General features: G+C 57.2%; 1 protein-coding gene across 1 annotated transcript; it reads left to right on the top strand.

The window, feature by feature from the left end:
* The first annotated feature begins 2,774 nt into the window (after nt 1–2,774).
* NOBOX (NOBOX oogenesis homeobox) lies at nt 2,775–13,704 on the top strand. The gene is made up of 14 exons (XM_006887273.1): nt 2,775–2,998; nt 5,231–5,309; nt 6,204–6,323; nt 6,505–7,022; nt 7,256–7,314; nt 8,487–8,996; nt 9,230–9,336; nt 9,784–9,890; nt 10,026–10,114; nt 10,242–10,473; nt 10,678–10,964; nt 11,502–11,758; nt 12,148–12,324; nt 13,618–13,704. Exons 1-14 carry the CDS (start codon nt 2,775–2,777, stop codon nt 13,702–13,704), a joined length of 2,853 nt encoding a protein of 950 aa, XP_006887335.1.
* Nucleotides 13,705–13,986: the final 282 nt, after the last annotated feature.

Below are 13,986 nucleotides of genomic sequence, written 5' to 3'. Positions count from 1 at the left end.
CCTTTTTGATACAGTGCCTGTACTCCTTCCATCTTCTTTTGATGCTTCCTGCATCATTGAAGATTTTGCCCATTGACTCTGAATATTGCAGCTTGAGACTTAAACTTGCTCTTCAGTTCTTTCAGTTTAAGAAACACCCAACATGTTCTTCCCTTTGGTCTTCTAATTGTAGCTTCTTGCACGTTTCATTTCACTACTTTGCTGTCTTCTTGAGCTGCCCTTTGAGACCTTCAGCTCTCTTACCTCAGTGCTCCTTCCACTTGACTTCTCTTCCCTCTGATTCAAGTTTCAGAGTCTTCTAACACTCATTTGATCTTATCTTTCTTCCCTGTCTGTAAGGACCTTTTGCCTTTTTAATGGATGTCATCCCACAGTTCGTGTGGTCCTCAATTTTTAATGTTCAATGCATCGAATCTATTCTTCAGATGGTTTTAAGGTCAAAAGGTCCCAGGAATTGATGGAATGACGATTGAGACGTTTCAGGAAACATCTGCAATCCTGGGCGTGCTCCGCAGTCTATGCCAACAAATACGATCAGCTGACTGACTGGAAGAGGTCCATATTTTTCCAATTCTCAAAAATGGTGATCCAAAAGAATGTGGAAATTATCAAACAATATAATTAATATCACATGCAATTAATATCACATTGACAGGAAACTCCTAGAAATTGAAGCTGGATTCAGAAGAGGCCGTGGCACCAGAGGTATCATTGCTGATGTCAGATGGAGCTTGGCTCAAGGAAGAAAGTACCAGAAAGATGTTTACTGATGTTTTATTGATTGTGCAAAGGCATTTGACAGTGTGGATCATAACAAACTATAAGGCAACATTGAGAAGAATGAGAATCCCATAACAAGTTGGGTTCATGTGAATCCTATACATAAACCAAGAAGCAGTTGCTACAATAGACACTCACACACTGTTGTTATGTGCCATAAAGTCTCTTGCAACTCATAGAGACCTTATGTACAATAGCTCTGAACCCTGTTCTAGTCTGTGCCAACCTTACTGTCTCTGACACAAATAACCCCATTTCCCCAGTCACTGAGTTAATCCACCTCCTCCAGGGTCTTCCTCTCTTATGCTGTCCCTCCCCTCCCAAGCATGATGTCCCTCTCTAAGGACTGGTCCCTGCTGGTAACATGCCCAAAGTATGTCAGAAAGAGCTTCAGAATTCTTGACTCCAAGCAGCAGCCTGGTTTTATCCTCTCCAGGGTGGGCCTGTTTGTTCTCCTAGCCATCCATGGTATATTCAATACTCTTCTCAAGCACCACAGCTCATGGGCATCAACTATCCTATCATCCCTAGTCACTGACTGCTGCATAGTTTAAAAATATCAGGAAATGAATGTGTCAGGGATGTGTCCTTTATCCATACCTATCTAATTTGTATGAGCAAAATTATCTGCTGACGGAATCACTTGAGAAGCTGGACTACATGAATAAGAATGCAGCATCAGGGTTGGAGGAAGACTCATCAGTCACCTGCTTTATGCAGATGGCACAACCTTGCTTGCAGAAAATAAAGAGGACTTGAAGCACTTACTACAGAAGATCAAAGATTAAACAGCCTTCAATATGGATTAAGCCTCCACATCGAGAACAAAAATCTTCACCACTGATCCAAAAGGCAACATCATGACAGATGGAAAAAAAAGACTGACATTGTCAACAATTTCATTTTATTTGGATGCACCAACAACACTCGCGGTAGCAGCAGCTAAGAAATCCAAAGACCTGTTGAACTGGAGACATTTGCTATTGAGGCCCTCTCCAAAATTCTAATAAGGACGTCAGCATAAAGGGTGAGGTATTTTCCATTACTTTCCATGCATCTGAAAGTTGGACAGTGAATAAGGATGACGAAAGAAGAGTCAGTGTCTTTGAACTGTGGTATCGGCAAAGAGTGTTGAATATCCTATGGACTTCCAAAAGAACAAACACATCTATCTTGAAGGAAGTGGAACCAGAATGCTCCTATGAGGCAAGGCTGGTGAAATTTCATCTAACTTTGGACATATTTTGAGGAGGGACCAGTCCTTGGTGAGAGACGTCATGCTGGGAAAGGTACAGTCAGCAAAAGAGAGGAAGACCCTCTGTGAGCGGGACTGACACAGTGACCCCACGGTAGACTTGAGCAGGACGGAAATCACAGGCGGTGGGGGAAGGGCAAGTCTGGACCCTGGTTCACTGTCTTGCTAGGAGTCAGAGTTGACTTGATGGCACCTAACAAGAGCATATCCATCTCAGTCCTCGACAAGTTCAAATTCAAATACAAAGACTACCTCCAGCTGAGGAAATAAAATACTACTTTATAAAGAATAAACCACTGTGATAAACTGTAGGTTGGTGAGGAAGATGAGATTGAGAAATCATTGTTTTGTTTTTTTAAAAAGAATAAACTAAAAGCCAAACTCACTGCCTGAGTCCACTGAGTCCAGGGACCCTTTAAGGATGGGAAGACCAGCCCCACAGGACATCCAGGGGCACAAAGCCTGATGGGAGCAGACCACTCCCCAGATCACCCACGGAGCAGCGGTGGGTTCCAACTGGGCTCTGGTTAGCGGCTGAGTGCCTTTACCAAGAACACCCCAACTCCTTCTAGAGACGGCACAGAGCATGTTTCGTGACTCTGGATGCAGCGGGCAGTGTGCAAGCTGACAGGGCACTAAGGGGGCGAGGGTGCCCAGAGTGAGGGCGAAAGCTGCACAGCCTGGTGAAAAGCAGTGACTGTGTGTTTCAGGAGCACCCCCCACACTGGGCAGGAGCACCATGTGCTCTCAGGAGCACCCCTCGCTGGTCAGGGGCACCATGTGCTCTCAGAAGCACCCCTCGCTGGTCAGGCGCACCACGTGCTCTCAGGAGCACCCCTCACTGGTCAGGAGCACCCCTCGCTGGTCAGGAGCACCCCTCACTGGTCAGGAGCACCATGTGCTCTCAGGAGCACCCCTCACTGGTCAGGAGCACCCCTCGCTGGTCAGGAGCACCCCTCACTGGTCAGGAGCACCATGTGCTCTCAGAAGCACCCCTCGCTGGTCAGGCGCACCACGTGCTCTCAGGAGCACCCCTCGCTGGTCAGGAGCACCATGTGCTCTCAGAAGCACCCCTCACTGGTCAGGAGCACCCCTCGCTGGTCAGGAGCACCATCTGCTCTCAGGAGCGCAATGCCAGAGCACTCAGAGTAATCACCCTAAAAGTGTCACAAATTGATTTCTTCTGGCCTCACACTAATTCTCAGTGAGCCTGCCAATTCTCAGGGACAGAGTGGTGGCATTATGTACCGTGGAGTGAGAACTGACCCAGATGTAGCTCTCCAGTGAGTTTTCAGAGGCAATAAATCACACAGGAGGAGACTGCCTATCTTTCTCCCAAGGGGTAGCGTGTGGATTTGAACTACATGCCTTTGAGATGGCAGCACAACTCCTTACCAGTAGGCCACCAGAACTCCCACAGGCCGGAGTGGAAGAGCTTAATACAGTCTCCAGGGCTGTGACACTGGAACAGTCTGCCCCATTATCCCCTGGAGAGCCACTGGTGGATTTGAACCACTGACTTTCAGCTAGCAACCCAGTGGCTTAGCTCACACCACACTAGAGCCACGTTAGTGAGTCATCTCACCAACTACCCAGCTACCTTTCTTGGGACTTCAGCTGAGCAGAAATCTGCACCAGTTCTTTCCACTGGGGTCCTCGTGGGCAGTTCCCTGACCTTCCGCCTCAGCCCTGCCCCGAGGACTTGTCTCTTCCAACTGTCCCAACCCCGTGTCCTGTCCCAGCTCTCAGTCAGTCACACACGTCTGCTCCATTTCCCCTTTAGGAGGAAGGGAACAAGGAAGGCTCGGGTCACTTACTTTTAAACCTGACCAACAAAGCAGCTGTCAGTCATCCACCTCAACACGTGTCTCCTTGCCTTCTGCCTCCTCTCGTCATGAGGAGAGGTCACAACACTGTGAGGGGCTCGATGAGGGGCATGGGGCTGGCTCTCCCTGCCCAGCAGGACACACACATGCCCTGTGCCTGGCCAGCACTGCTGTACCCACTGTCTCTCCCAGTGGGCCACCTGGGTCTTGGTTCAGCGTGCTGACAGGCACCTGGGAGAGTTGCTGGAATGTGTTTCCAAGTCCCTCCCTCACTTAGGAGTCCGGGCAGCCCAGAGCAGAGCATACCAGGCTGATAACAGAAGGCTGGTGGTTCTGATCCAACAGCTCCTCAGACAGATGGGCAGCCTCCTCCCATGAAGAGTCCCCAAAGGGTTCACTGTAAATCGACTCGCTGGCAGTGGTTGTCTTGGTCCCTTATCTGGAATCTGATGCAAATGGTTAACCTCAGCTGCGAACTGCAAGGTTGTGGGTTCGAGCCCACTCGGGTTTCTCAGAAGGCAGGCTTGCCCTGCTGCTTGACCTCTGAGAGACAACCCATACAGCACAGCTGTTCTGACACAGGGGCCCACGGGGGCCCAGCTCTTGCAGTTCCAGGAAGTTCTGATGGGGTTGAGTCCCAGGAGACTTCAGCCTTGGTGGCAGTGCGGGCACTCAGAAGCAGGGTACTCACTCACAGCCACCCTGTGCTTACTCACTGGTGTTCAGAGGACAACTTGCAGGTTTTCAGACAGGGGCCAGGTCTCAGTGGCTCTCAGGCGAGGAGCTCAGCGTCCCCCCAGCAGAAAGTCCACAGAGCTTTGGCTGGGGAGTGTGGCGTTTGATGGCTTCTGTGAGGATGTCAGTCCACAGACTAAGGTGCGCCTGACTCAAGGCATGGTCTTTTCAGTTGCTTCCTGTACATCCAAAAGTTGGACAGTGAATAAGGAAGATGGAAAAAGAATCAATGCCTTAGAATTACGGTGTTGGTGAACAGTTTGCCAAAAGCACAAACAAGTGTGTCCTGGAGCAAGGGCAGCAGAGTGCTTCTGAGAGGCGAGGCCGGGGAAGCCTAGTCTCACACATCAGGCATGTTGTCAGGGAGTCAGTCCTTGGAGAAAGACATCCTGCTGGGAAAGGTGGAGGGTCAGAGAAAGAGAAGACAAGAAGGACTGACACAGGGTTTGACTAATGGGTGTGGGAGATGCTGGGGGTGACACAGGCGAAAGCAGAGCTCCATTCTGTTAGAGGGTCCCCCTGAGCCACAGGGGACTGGAAGGCACCGAACTCCAGAAGCAGCCCCCGTCCATGGAAACACCGGAGGAGGTTTGCGCCTGCGCCTTCACCAGCCCATGCTGCCCTGTGCACACAGGACCTTGTGCACTCTGAAGCGGAACACCCTCCCCAGCACGGAGCCCACCTTGTATGTCCTGAAGCAGAAACACTGCCCAGTGAGCTGAGCCCCTTTGGGGGGAGGTGCCCCAGCACCCACCTGTCACCCCCTCAGTTTTCTCACACTGTCCAGAACCCAGGCCTGGATCCAACCCCTTGTTAACTGGAGGCTATGAACCACACCTAGAGGACAGAGAGCTGTCTGTGGTGGTTGACTGTCCCGCCAAGGTAGAGAGAACAGGTTCGAATCCACCAGCTGCTCCAGAGGAGGAGGATGGGCACTTTTCTCCCTGAGATGTCCTGACTGAGAAACCTGCCTGAGGGTTGGCCATGAGTCAGCTCTGACTTGATGTTATAAAACCACACACAGAGCTAGAACACCAGGCACCTGGGCCACCCCGCAGATGCCACGAAGCTCCTGCAATTCGCTCCCCCTCGGATTTGAGGGGTCCTTAAGCTCTCTGGTGGCACGTCCCTAGGCAGCCGCTGCTAACTAAAGGCCACGTGACTCCAGTCCTTCGAATTAATCTACCAGAGGCCCCCCCTAGAGAAAGAGGGCGGCCTCCTCCATTTAATGTACCCCCTTCACCACACATCGGGACTGGCCCTCAGGAGTGAGTCTGAACTGCAAAGTCTCCCCAGGGGTGGTGCAAGGGGCACAGTGCTGGGCTTCCCCCTAAAACGCTGCTTTCCCGTCAGCCAGGAGGGAGAAGGAGAGATGTGGTGATGAGCTTCCCTGGAGGCGAAAAGTCCTGGAAACCTCCCTCATCGACTCAGATGACCCTGCAGGGCTTTTTCAAGCTGGAAACTGCAGGAGAGATTGCGCGAAAGACCCCTGGATGCCAAGGCCAGAGAGGCATGCCTTTGGGCCACCAGGGCTCCCCAAACCCTAAGGGCACCTCCGCTCTGTCCGACCCAGAGGCTGAGACCAGACCCCCGTCCCAACCCCGCAGTGGGTGGACACTCCCCACGTCCACGTGGGCAGGACGCGCCCTCCAGCATTCCACCGTGATTGCGCCCAGAAACACCTGGTGTCCGGTCGCCTGACGCCTAAAGCGAGACACCTGGGTTCCGTTTGGACCCCCCCCCCGCACCCCGTCCCCCAGCACGTGGCTCAGTCTGTGCACACCCCACACCGCCCCTCCTCGTCACTCCCTCGTGACCCGGGAGCCAGGGGCGAGGGAATTCAGAGTTGGGATTATTTTACCCAGAGGCTGAGCGTCAACCTCTGCCTCCCTTTCTTTCCGGGAACAGGCCTGCCCAGAGAAGCGGGCTGGGGGCGTGCTGACCCCACTGCCCGCCTCTGCGCCTCCCCCAGCGGCGTGCGTGGCCAGCACCCACCTGTGCGCTCCGCTCTGCGTCCTCCGCGGGTGTGGCTCCGAACCCTCGAGGCAGCGCCGGCTCTTCAGTCCTGGGGTTCACACGCGGGTCCCCCGCCTGGGCTGCCCCGCAGGCCCGCCGCAGCCTGCAGCCTCACCGTCGACCTTACGGAGCCCACGCCCCGACGGGCCGCACCTGGTTCGAGTCCGAGCCCCGCGGTGGGGGCTGGGAATGCGCGCCCCGAGGCGGGCCTGGCGCGTGCGGGCGGGCAGGTCTCGCGGGGCTGGGCTTGGCCCCGCCGCTCCGCACACCTGCCCGCCGCCCCTGCCCACCTGCGCTCCCGGCCACCTGGCCACCTGGCCGCAACTCATTAGGCCGCGCTGTGCGTCCGCGGGCGCCGCAGCCACAGTGCGCCATGGAGCGGGCCGGGCGCGCGTGCGAGGAGCCGCGGGGTGAGCCCTGGGGAGGGGCGTGGGGTTCAGGGGCGCCGAGCCGCGGGGGAGGCCAGGTAGGGGGCAGGCGGGCTGCGGGTGCGATCTCCTTTTCCCGGAGGGCCCCACAGGATGCGCTCTGACGCACAGCGCTGTCCCCTCCCAGCCGTCCAGGGCCTGGTCCCGGCGCCCCACGGAGGCCTGGGCAAGGCGACCTCTCACGTTTCTTGACCTTCACCCAACTCCCCCTGCAGACGCCGCTCTGTGGCCCGTCCTGGAGAGACAGTAGAACTCCCAGGGCCTTCCGGGGGCGGTCTGGGGCCTTCAGACCTCTGACCTTCGGCAGCCCAGCGCTTAAACAGAGCTACCAGGGCTCCTGGACTTTCTGCCAAGAGTCCGACACTGACACCCCCCAATCCCAGTCCTCTTACTCCCTTGCTCCCCATTGGGGCCATTCTTTCAGACTTCTGCCCCTCTTGAGCAAGCCGAGGGACTCAGGTCCAAGTTAGCGCCGTTTTTCAAATATGCAGACTCCCCCCGAAAGGACAGCAGCCCCGAAAGCGGGGCGGGGGGGAGGAAGCTCAGGGAGTCCCGTGGGAGACAGGGTGGTGTAGTCCTTGGGGAGCTGCACTGCCAGCTGCCACATGGGAGAGGGATGCCGAGTCTCCTCCCGGGTCCCTGGAAGGTCAGCCACCGGTCGGCTCTGCCTTCCTGGCGGTGAGCTAGGGATTTTCTTTCTTAGTTTTTAGTGTAGGGATAGGAGCACCGTGGGCTAGCCGAACTTTAGCTGCCCGCCCCATGTGTGGTCCCCCAAGTCATTCGCCTGTCCACGCCCAGCTGCGCTCTGCTGGAGGGGTCACTGCACAGGGTGTCAGCCACCCTCTGAGAAGGGGTGTGGTAGTGCTCCTGCAGCTGGGTTCTTGGAGACACCGTGTCCCTGTGTCTGCAGCAGGCAGGAGTTCCCCCTACGCCATCCTTTCCTCTGCACTGGGGCCTGCGCTCCACTCTGGGGTCTGAGAGAACTCACAGGGGTGCTCACTCCTCCCTCTGGAGCCAGGGGGCTCCTTCTCCAAACACGGGGGGTCAACTTCACCCACGGGTGCCTCAGAGGAGAGTCCTGCCGTCTTCCTTCTGGAAACGCAGGGAGGCAGGTCTGCTTTGCCGGGGAGCCTAGTGGTGCTGTGGGTCAAGCACTGGGCAGACAGATAAGTCAGCAGACAGATTTTACCCGCCAGCTCCTGGGCTGGAGGAGGATGAGGCAGTCTGCTATCTGCTTCTGGAAGGAGTTACAGCCCAGATGCCCCGCCGGGCAGCGCTGCTCTGTCCCCAGGGTGGCTGGACGCCAGCCACGGGGCCCCTACCTTCCGCTTTAGCTGAGGCTCTCACCTGGGAGCGGGTAGGAAGGATTGCTGCACTTGGGATCGGTGTGGCATTCAGAGGACCGGACTGCACTGCCTCCCTGCTGAGTGGGTGATGTCCCCACAGGCCATGATGCTGGACGCCAGGAGAAGCTGTTACAGAGACCAGACACCCCAACCCAGGGCGCGGCAGGCAAAGGACGATCCTCAGAGGCACGCGCAGTTCCTGTGGGGGCTGATGCTGGTGCAGACTCCCAGCACCCCAAGTCGGGGCCCAGACAATGCCTCTCACCCGGCAGAGTCACAGCTCTGGACCCAGCTGGACCCCAGTCTCAGGGGGCAGGGCGTGCCCTCCAGGCCAGAGGCTCCAAACCTGGCAAGCAGCCCTTGTCCCCTGCCCCTGGACAGAAGAAGCTGCTGAAAGCGGGGGTGCCGGGTACCACAGTGCCTCCCCAGAGCTCCCCATCAGGCCCAGCCCACCACCACCCAGTGCCCTGTGGGCTGGGAGGGGGCCCCTGCCACCTGGCCAACCTCCTCAGTACACTGGCCCAGGACAACCCCGACTCGGGCCCGAAGAAGGGGCCCCCAGAGGTGGCCTGCCAGGTTCGCAAGAAGACTCGGACCCTGTACCGCTCAGGTGAGCCCATTGAGCTGAGGAGAGACTCCCTGAGGGGCTCCAGGGGGCTGAGTGTGGCTGGAGCAAAGTCAGCTGGTCTGCACAACCCCCCACTATTCTTCAGCGGGAGTCAGGGCTGCACCACCAACCTCAAGAAGGCTGGTCTGGGGAGTGGGCTGGAGTTGGGGGCCTCAGCCGCTGCTGGGGGCCACCTGTGGGCTCTGCCGCCCCCCTCAAAGGCCCCTCCCCCCCAGACCAGCTGGAGGAGCTGGAGCGAGCCTTTGGGGAGGATCACTACCCGGACAGTGACAAGCGCCAGGAGATAGCCCAGACCGTGGGGGTGGCCGCCCAGCGTATCATGGTACCGGGGATGGTGGGCGGGAGCTGAGGGACTGTGTGCACGGCTGCTGACCCCTTCCTGGCCCCATTCATGTTTGCCATGCTGTGGCTGCAGGAGGTGGGGACCTTGGCAGGTGGGAGACCCAGGGCCCAGGAGCCTCTCTGTGAAGCTGAGGGGTAACTTCTACGCTTTATAGTGCTTTCTGCAGTGGGGCTCAGCCCTGTTCTGTCTCTTCACGTGCCCCCCTCAAGCGTGGTGTGTCCCCAGGTGTGAGACTCACTCTCAGATGTGATGAGTCCCCACAGGTGTGGGATACCCCCTTAGGTGTGAGACTCCCCCCCCCAGGTTTGAGACCCCCTTGGTGTGAGACTCCCCTCAGGTGTCAAACAACACCCAAGAAGTGATGAGTGACATGAGATACACCCCAGGTGTGAGACTCCCCCCTCAGGTGTGAGACTCCCCCAACAGGTATGGTTCCAGAATCGTCGTGCCAAGTGGCGGCGGGTGGAGAAGCTGAATGGGAAGGGGGTCAACGAGACCCCCAATGCCCCCACCCCTGCAGCTGGGCACAGCAGGTAACCTGGTCACCTGGGTCAGCTTTGGGGAGCAGGTGCAAGTCTGGGGTCTGGTGGGCCCTTAGAGGGTGGAGGTGGGAGTCTGGGGCCGCCTCCTTGTACGAGGCTCACTGCGGTCCGCACCTCTGCCTCCAGCGACACAGCAGCTGAGCCCCCACCTGCAGTGTCTGTGGGGACAGGACCTGGAGCCCCCTCCCAGGGATGCCCTCCTAGTGCTCCTCCAGGTGAGTCCCCACCTCCGAGGGGTCCCCTAGAGAGGGGCCTGGGAAGGCAGCTTGATCCAAGGCTGTGCATAACACGGCCTGTGCAGCCACTCACCCACCTCACTTCGGGTCCTCTCTCTCTTTCCAGAGTCCTCCATGCATCTGGAGCCTCCCAGGCCCCCAGACCCTGCGCAGGAGGGTGGAGACACACACCAGAGGGCTGTGACGCCCCCACTCTTCAGCCCCCCACCAGTCCGCAGGGCGGATCCGCCCTTCCCTCTTCGCCCTGTGCACACCCCCCAGCTGATGCCTCTGCTGCTGGACGGGCCAGGCAGTGACACTGGCCTCAGGGAGGGGCCCTGTGTTTCTTGGACCACAAGGTATGGGTGGCCATCCCTGAATTCTGGAGGGGGGCGGAAGGGTCAGTGGGAGGAACAGCGCATAGGAGGAGCTTTAGGGTCCGGAGCGTCCTGACCCCAGTGAGGACCTGGAGGAGAAGGGGTAGAGCCTGTGGGTGGCCACAGCAACAGGAGACGACTGGAGATGGTGAGGACGACTCCTCACACTTCCGCTCTGCCTCACAGCATCACACCACCACCCTCCTGCCCCTACCTGGAGGAGCTGGACCCACAAGGCCACCAGCGGGGGGCCTTCCCGTTCCCCCCAGCACCACAGCCGCCACTCAGCCAGCCCCCACAGCCCCTGTTCCCGTACCTGCACCCCTTCGCCTCCCCCAGTTCGCTGACACCGCCTGCGCTGGACGATGCCCTCTTCCCGGGGCCCTACAGCGTCCATGGGGGCCCTTCCCAAAGCTTCTTTCTGGGGCCCCCAACTGGGCAGGGCCTGCTGCAGCCCCCAGCTGGAAGCACTGGTGAGTCTGCAGAGGGTGGAAGGCCTGGGCAGAGGTCAGGGAGTCACCCTGCTTGTTGAGGTTCTTGGGCCTGCATAGTGGGGTGTAAGCAGCCTGGTAAGGTGAGGTTAGAAAAATCAGGGTCATAGCCCAGGTTGGGGGCTGGGCTCACTCAGGTGAAATTAGCACAGAGCAGAGAACTGGGCAGTGTTGGGAACAGAAACCAGATCAGAGGCAGGTGGCATGGTCATAGCACCCCATGTGGACAGCTGAGGGCAGAGCGTGTCCTCCTAGTTGGGACCAGGGACCCCAGTAGGATCTGTGATTATTTAGAGGAAAGTTATCAGGTGAGGAAGGTGTGTCCCTCTTGCCCCCCTGAGAGCCAGTGCTCCAATGCTTGATGCCTCTGGGCCTCAGTCCACCTGATGACTGTTCGTCCTGGAGGGGAGGCCCTGGGGTCCGGGTTGGTGCCTGGAGGTGGGAGAATCTCAGAAAGGGGTGAGAGGTGTTTTGTTCTCAACACTGCTTACCCCCTCCTCTTCTGTCCCCATCCCACAGGCCAGGTGCCCTGGAGTCATCCGTACCTGCCTGAGCTACCCTTACCTGGTTCGTTCTGTGCACAGGCTCTGAGCCAACCCTCAGGGGCTGAGGGCTACTTCCCTGATGACCTCTTCCTAGCTCCCTATGACCCGGCCATGGGTGGGCAGCACTCCCTGAACCCTACAGCACTGCCCTCAGGGCCTAGGCCATCAGGAGCAGAGTCCCAATTCAACAAGGCTACAGAGGGACCACTGGCCGCCCCTCAGAGCCAGCAGGTCAGCAAGGATGAGGCCAGGGGTGTAAACAAGGGTAGCCTTGTCCCTTAGGGGAGGTCACTGAGGAGGAGAACTTGGTCCACTGGAACAGGCAGGAAGTGGACCATGGATTCGAGGCATGGGGGTCAGCTGTGCTGTGGGCCTGTTGTCAGTTGACCACACTCCTTACCTCCCCAAGGAGGGAGCCATCCCAATGCCATTCCCATTACGCTCCTTTCTGTCCAGAGGTTGGAAAGTGATGGTTCTCTCGGGGTACAGCCTGTGAGATTGTGCCCCCTCCCAATTGAGAGTGGCTGTGTCTGCTCAGTGTGGGAGTCGTCCTGGGGGTCTGTGCCCTGTGGTCCTGGGCGCACCTTCCCTCAACGGTCCCTGGACTTGTGGGTCTGCAGAATCGCTCCTCCGAGGTCCTCACCTGGTCCAAGCCTGCCTCCTCCAATTCCACGCAGCAGCCCCAGGGCAGGGAGACAGGACTCAATGCCTGGCCGCCTAAGCTGCTTCCTGTGGGCCGAGGGCTGCTCATCCCCATTGCAGCATCGGCCCACCTGGACCCTCATCACCTGCCAGAGGTGATGGGGAAGTTGAGGTACAAGTATCGCACCTCCTCACTGCGGCCACAGGGAGTGTCTGCCGCTGCATCTTAGGATAAAAGGAGAAGCATAACCCAGGGCATACACGAGATGGAGAGAAGGGGCACCCAGGCCCGACGCGGAGAAGGGAGGGTGGCTGCCAGGTGTGTCCACTGCAGTGATGGGCCTGGACTTCTGCAAACACCTGCAGGCTGTTTGTTTTGTTTTCATTTCTAGTTGAAGTTTCCCTGGGGGCACAGGTGCCTGGTGAGATGCAGTCTGCTCTCCCTCCTGGCTGGATTGGGTCTTTCCATGGTGCTGATGCCTCATTTTGTGGTGCCAGCCAGGACTTGAGAGCTGTGGCCAGTAGCCTCCCAGTGCATTGTGGGGGGGTCACTCTGGGCTTCCAAATGTGATGCTAACTGCAAACCACACTGTTTCAAAAGCTTGTATCATAGACAAGTGTTAATTGCTGTAGTCACTAGTTTAGGGTTTTGTCCACGGGGTATTTGGAGACACTCCAGTTCAGACTCAAGTCCGTACTGGTGTGTCATTGCGTCCCTAGTCACGTGTTGGGTCATATTGTCACTGGTCCAGATGGGGACTTCTGCAGACTACTCTTAGGGATGAGAATTTATACATGAGAACATTAAATGCTATATGTATCATGTCCTGTGGTTCTTTTTAAAAAGAAAACTCGCTTCTTATTTTCACTTGGCCCCACAAAGGCTGGGAAAGCTAACTTTTTTAAAAAAAAAATTGTGATTTAAATGAATGCTTAGAAAGCTGATTGCTTTTAACATATCCACTTCAATGTATTTAACAAAAGCACCCCACCCACAGGGGCTCACAGTTTGCCCACCTCCCCGTGACTCTGGTTTCCATTAATCTTCCTGCCTCTGGCCGTCATTCCTGGGCAAGTGCTGCCCTTTGACTGCCTCTGGGTGATTTTCTGAGGAGTCAGGGTCTGTCTCTTTTCTGGCTGAAGACTTAGCCCCGGGACTGAGTCTGAAACACATAAAGAGCGGTCATCACAGAGTCCAGACTCAAACCCTCAGCCAGCACCAGCCTTCAGCCGTGGGGTGGGCTCGGGACCCACAGTGGCAGCCGGGAGAGAGCAGAACTGTCTGCAGGGCTTCTGAGCCACGAGTCCTCACGGAGGCCCGCTGCTTCCTCACTCTCCCAGAGGAGGACTGGGGGTTTGAACGTCCACCTTTTGGTTAGCACCCCAAGTCTTGGCCCATTGCACCACCCGATCCCCTGTCATCCCACCCCCCGGTAACCCTCCTTCAGGTTTCCGGGGCTGTGATCCTTCTGGGAGCAGACGGCTTCATCTTTCTCCTGAGGATCCGAACCGCTGACCAGAAGCTCAACATGTAATAGCACTGCACCACCAGGATAAAGGAGGCCAGTGTTCGCTCTTCCAGGACTCTGGCTGGCTGCTCAGTGGTGGCGCCCACTCAGCCCGAGGGGGGATTAGACACCAACAGAGGCTCTGAGCAGGGTCGCCTAATGATTGTGCAGACATGCCGAGTGCTTCCCTGGTACACGGAACACAACAGGAACTGGCTGAGGATGCAAAGTGACAGGACAAGGACGGAGGGGGGTTTGGGGGAGGGAGGAGTCCTCCACTGGGGCTCTGATGCCGTCAATCTTTACTGG

Source organism: Elephantulus edwardii, unplaced genomic scaffold (genome assembly GCF_000299155.1).
Source record: "Elephantulus edwardii isolate Elephantulus edwardi_28Jun2011 unplaced genomic scaffold, EleEdw1.0 scaffold00055, whole genome shotgun sequence".
Lineage (NCBI taxonomy): Eukaryota > Metazoa > Chordata > Mammalia > Macroscelidea > Macroscelididae > Elephantulus > Elephantulus edwardii.
This window is presented reverse-complemented; position numbering and strand designations above follow the sequence as displayed.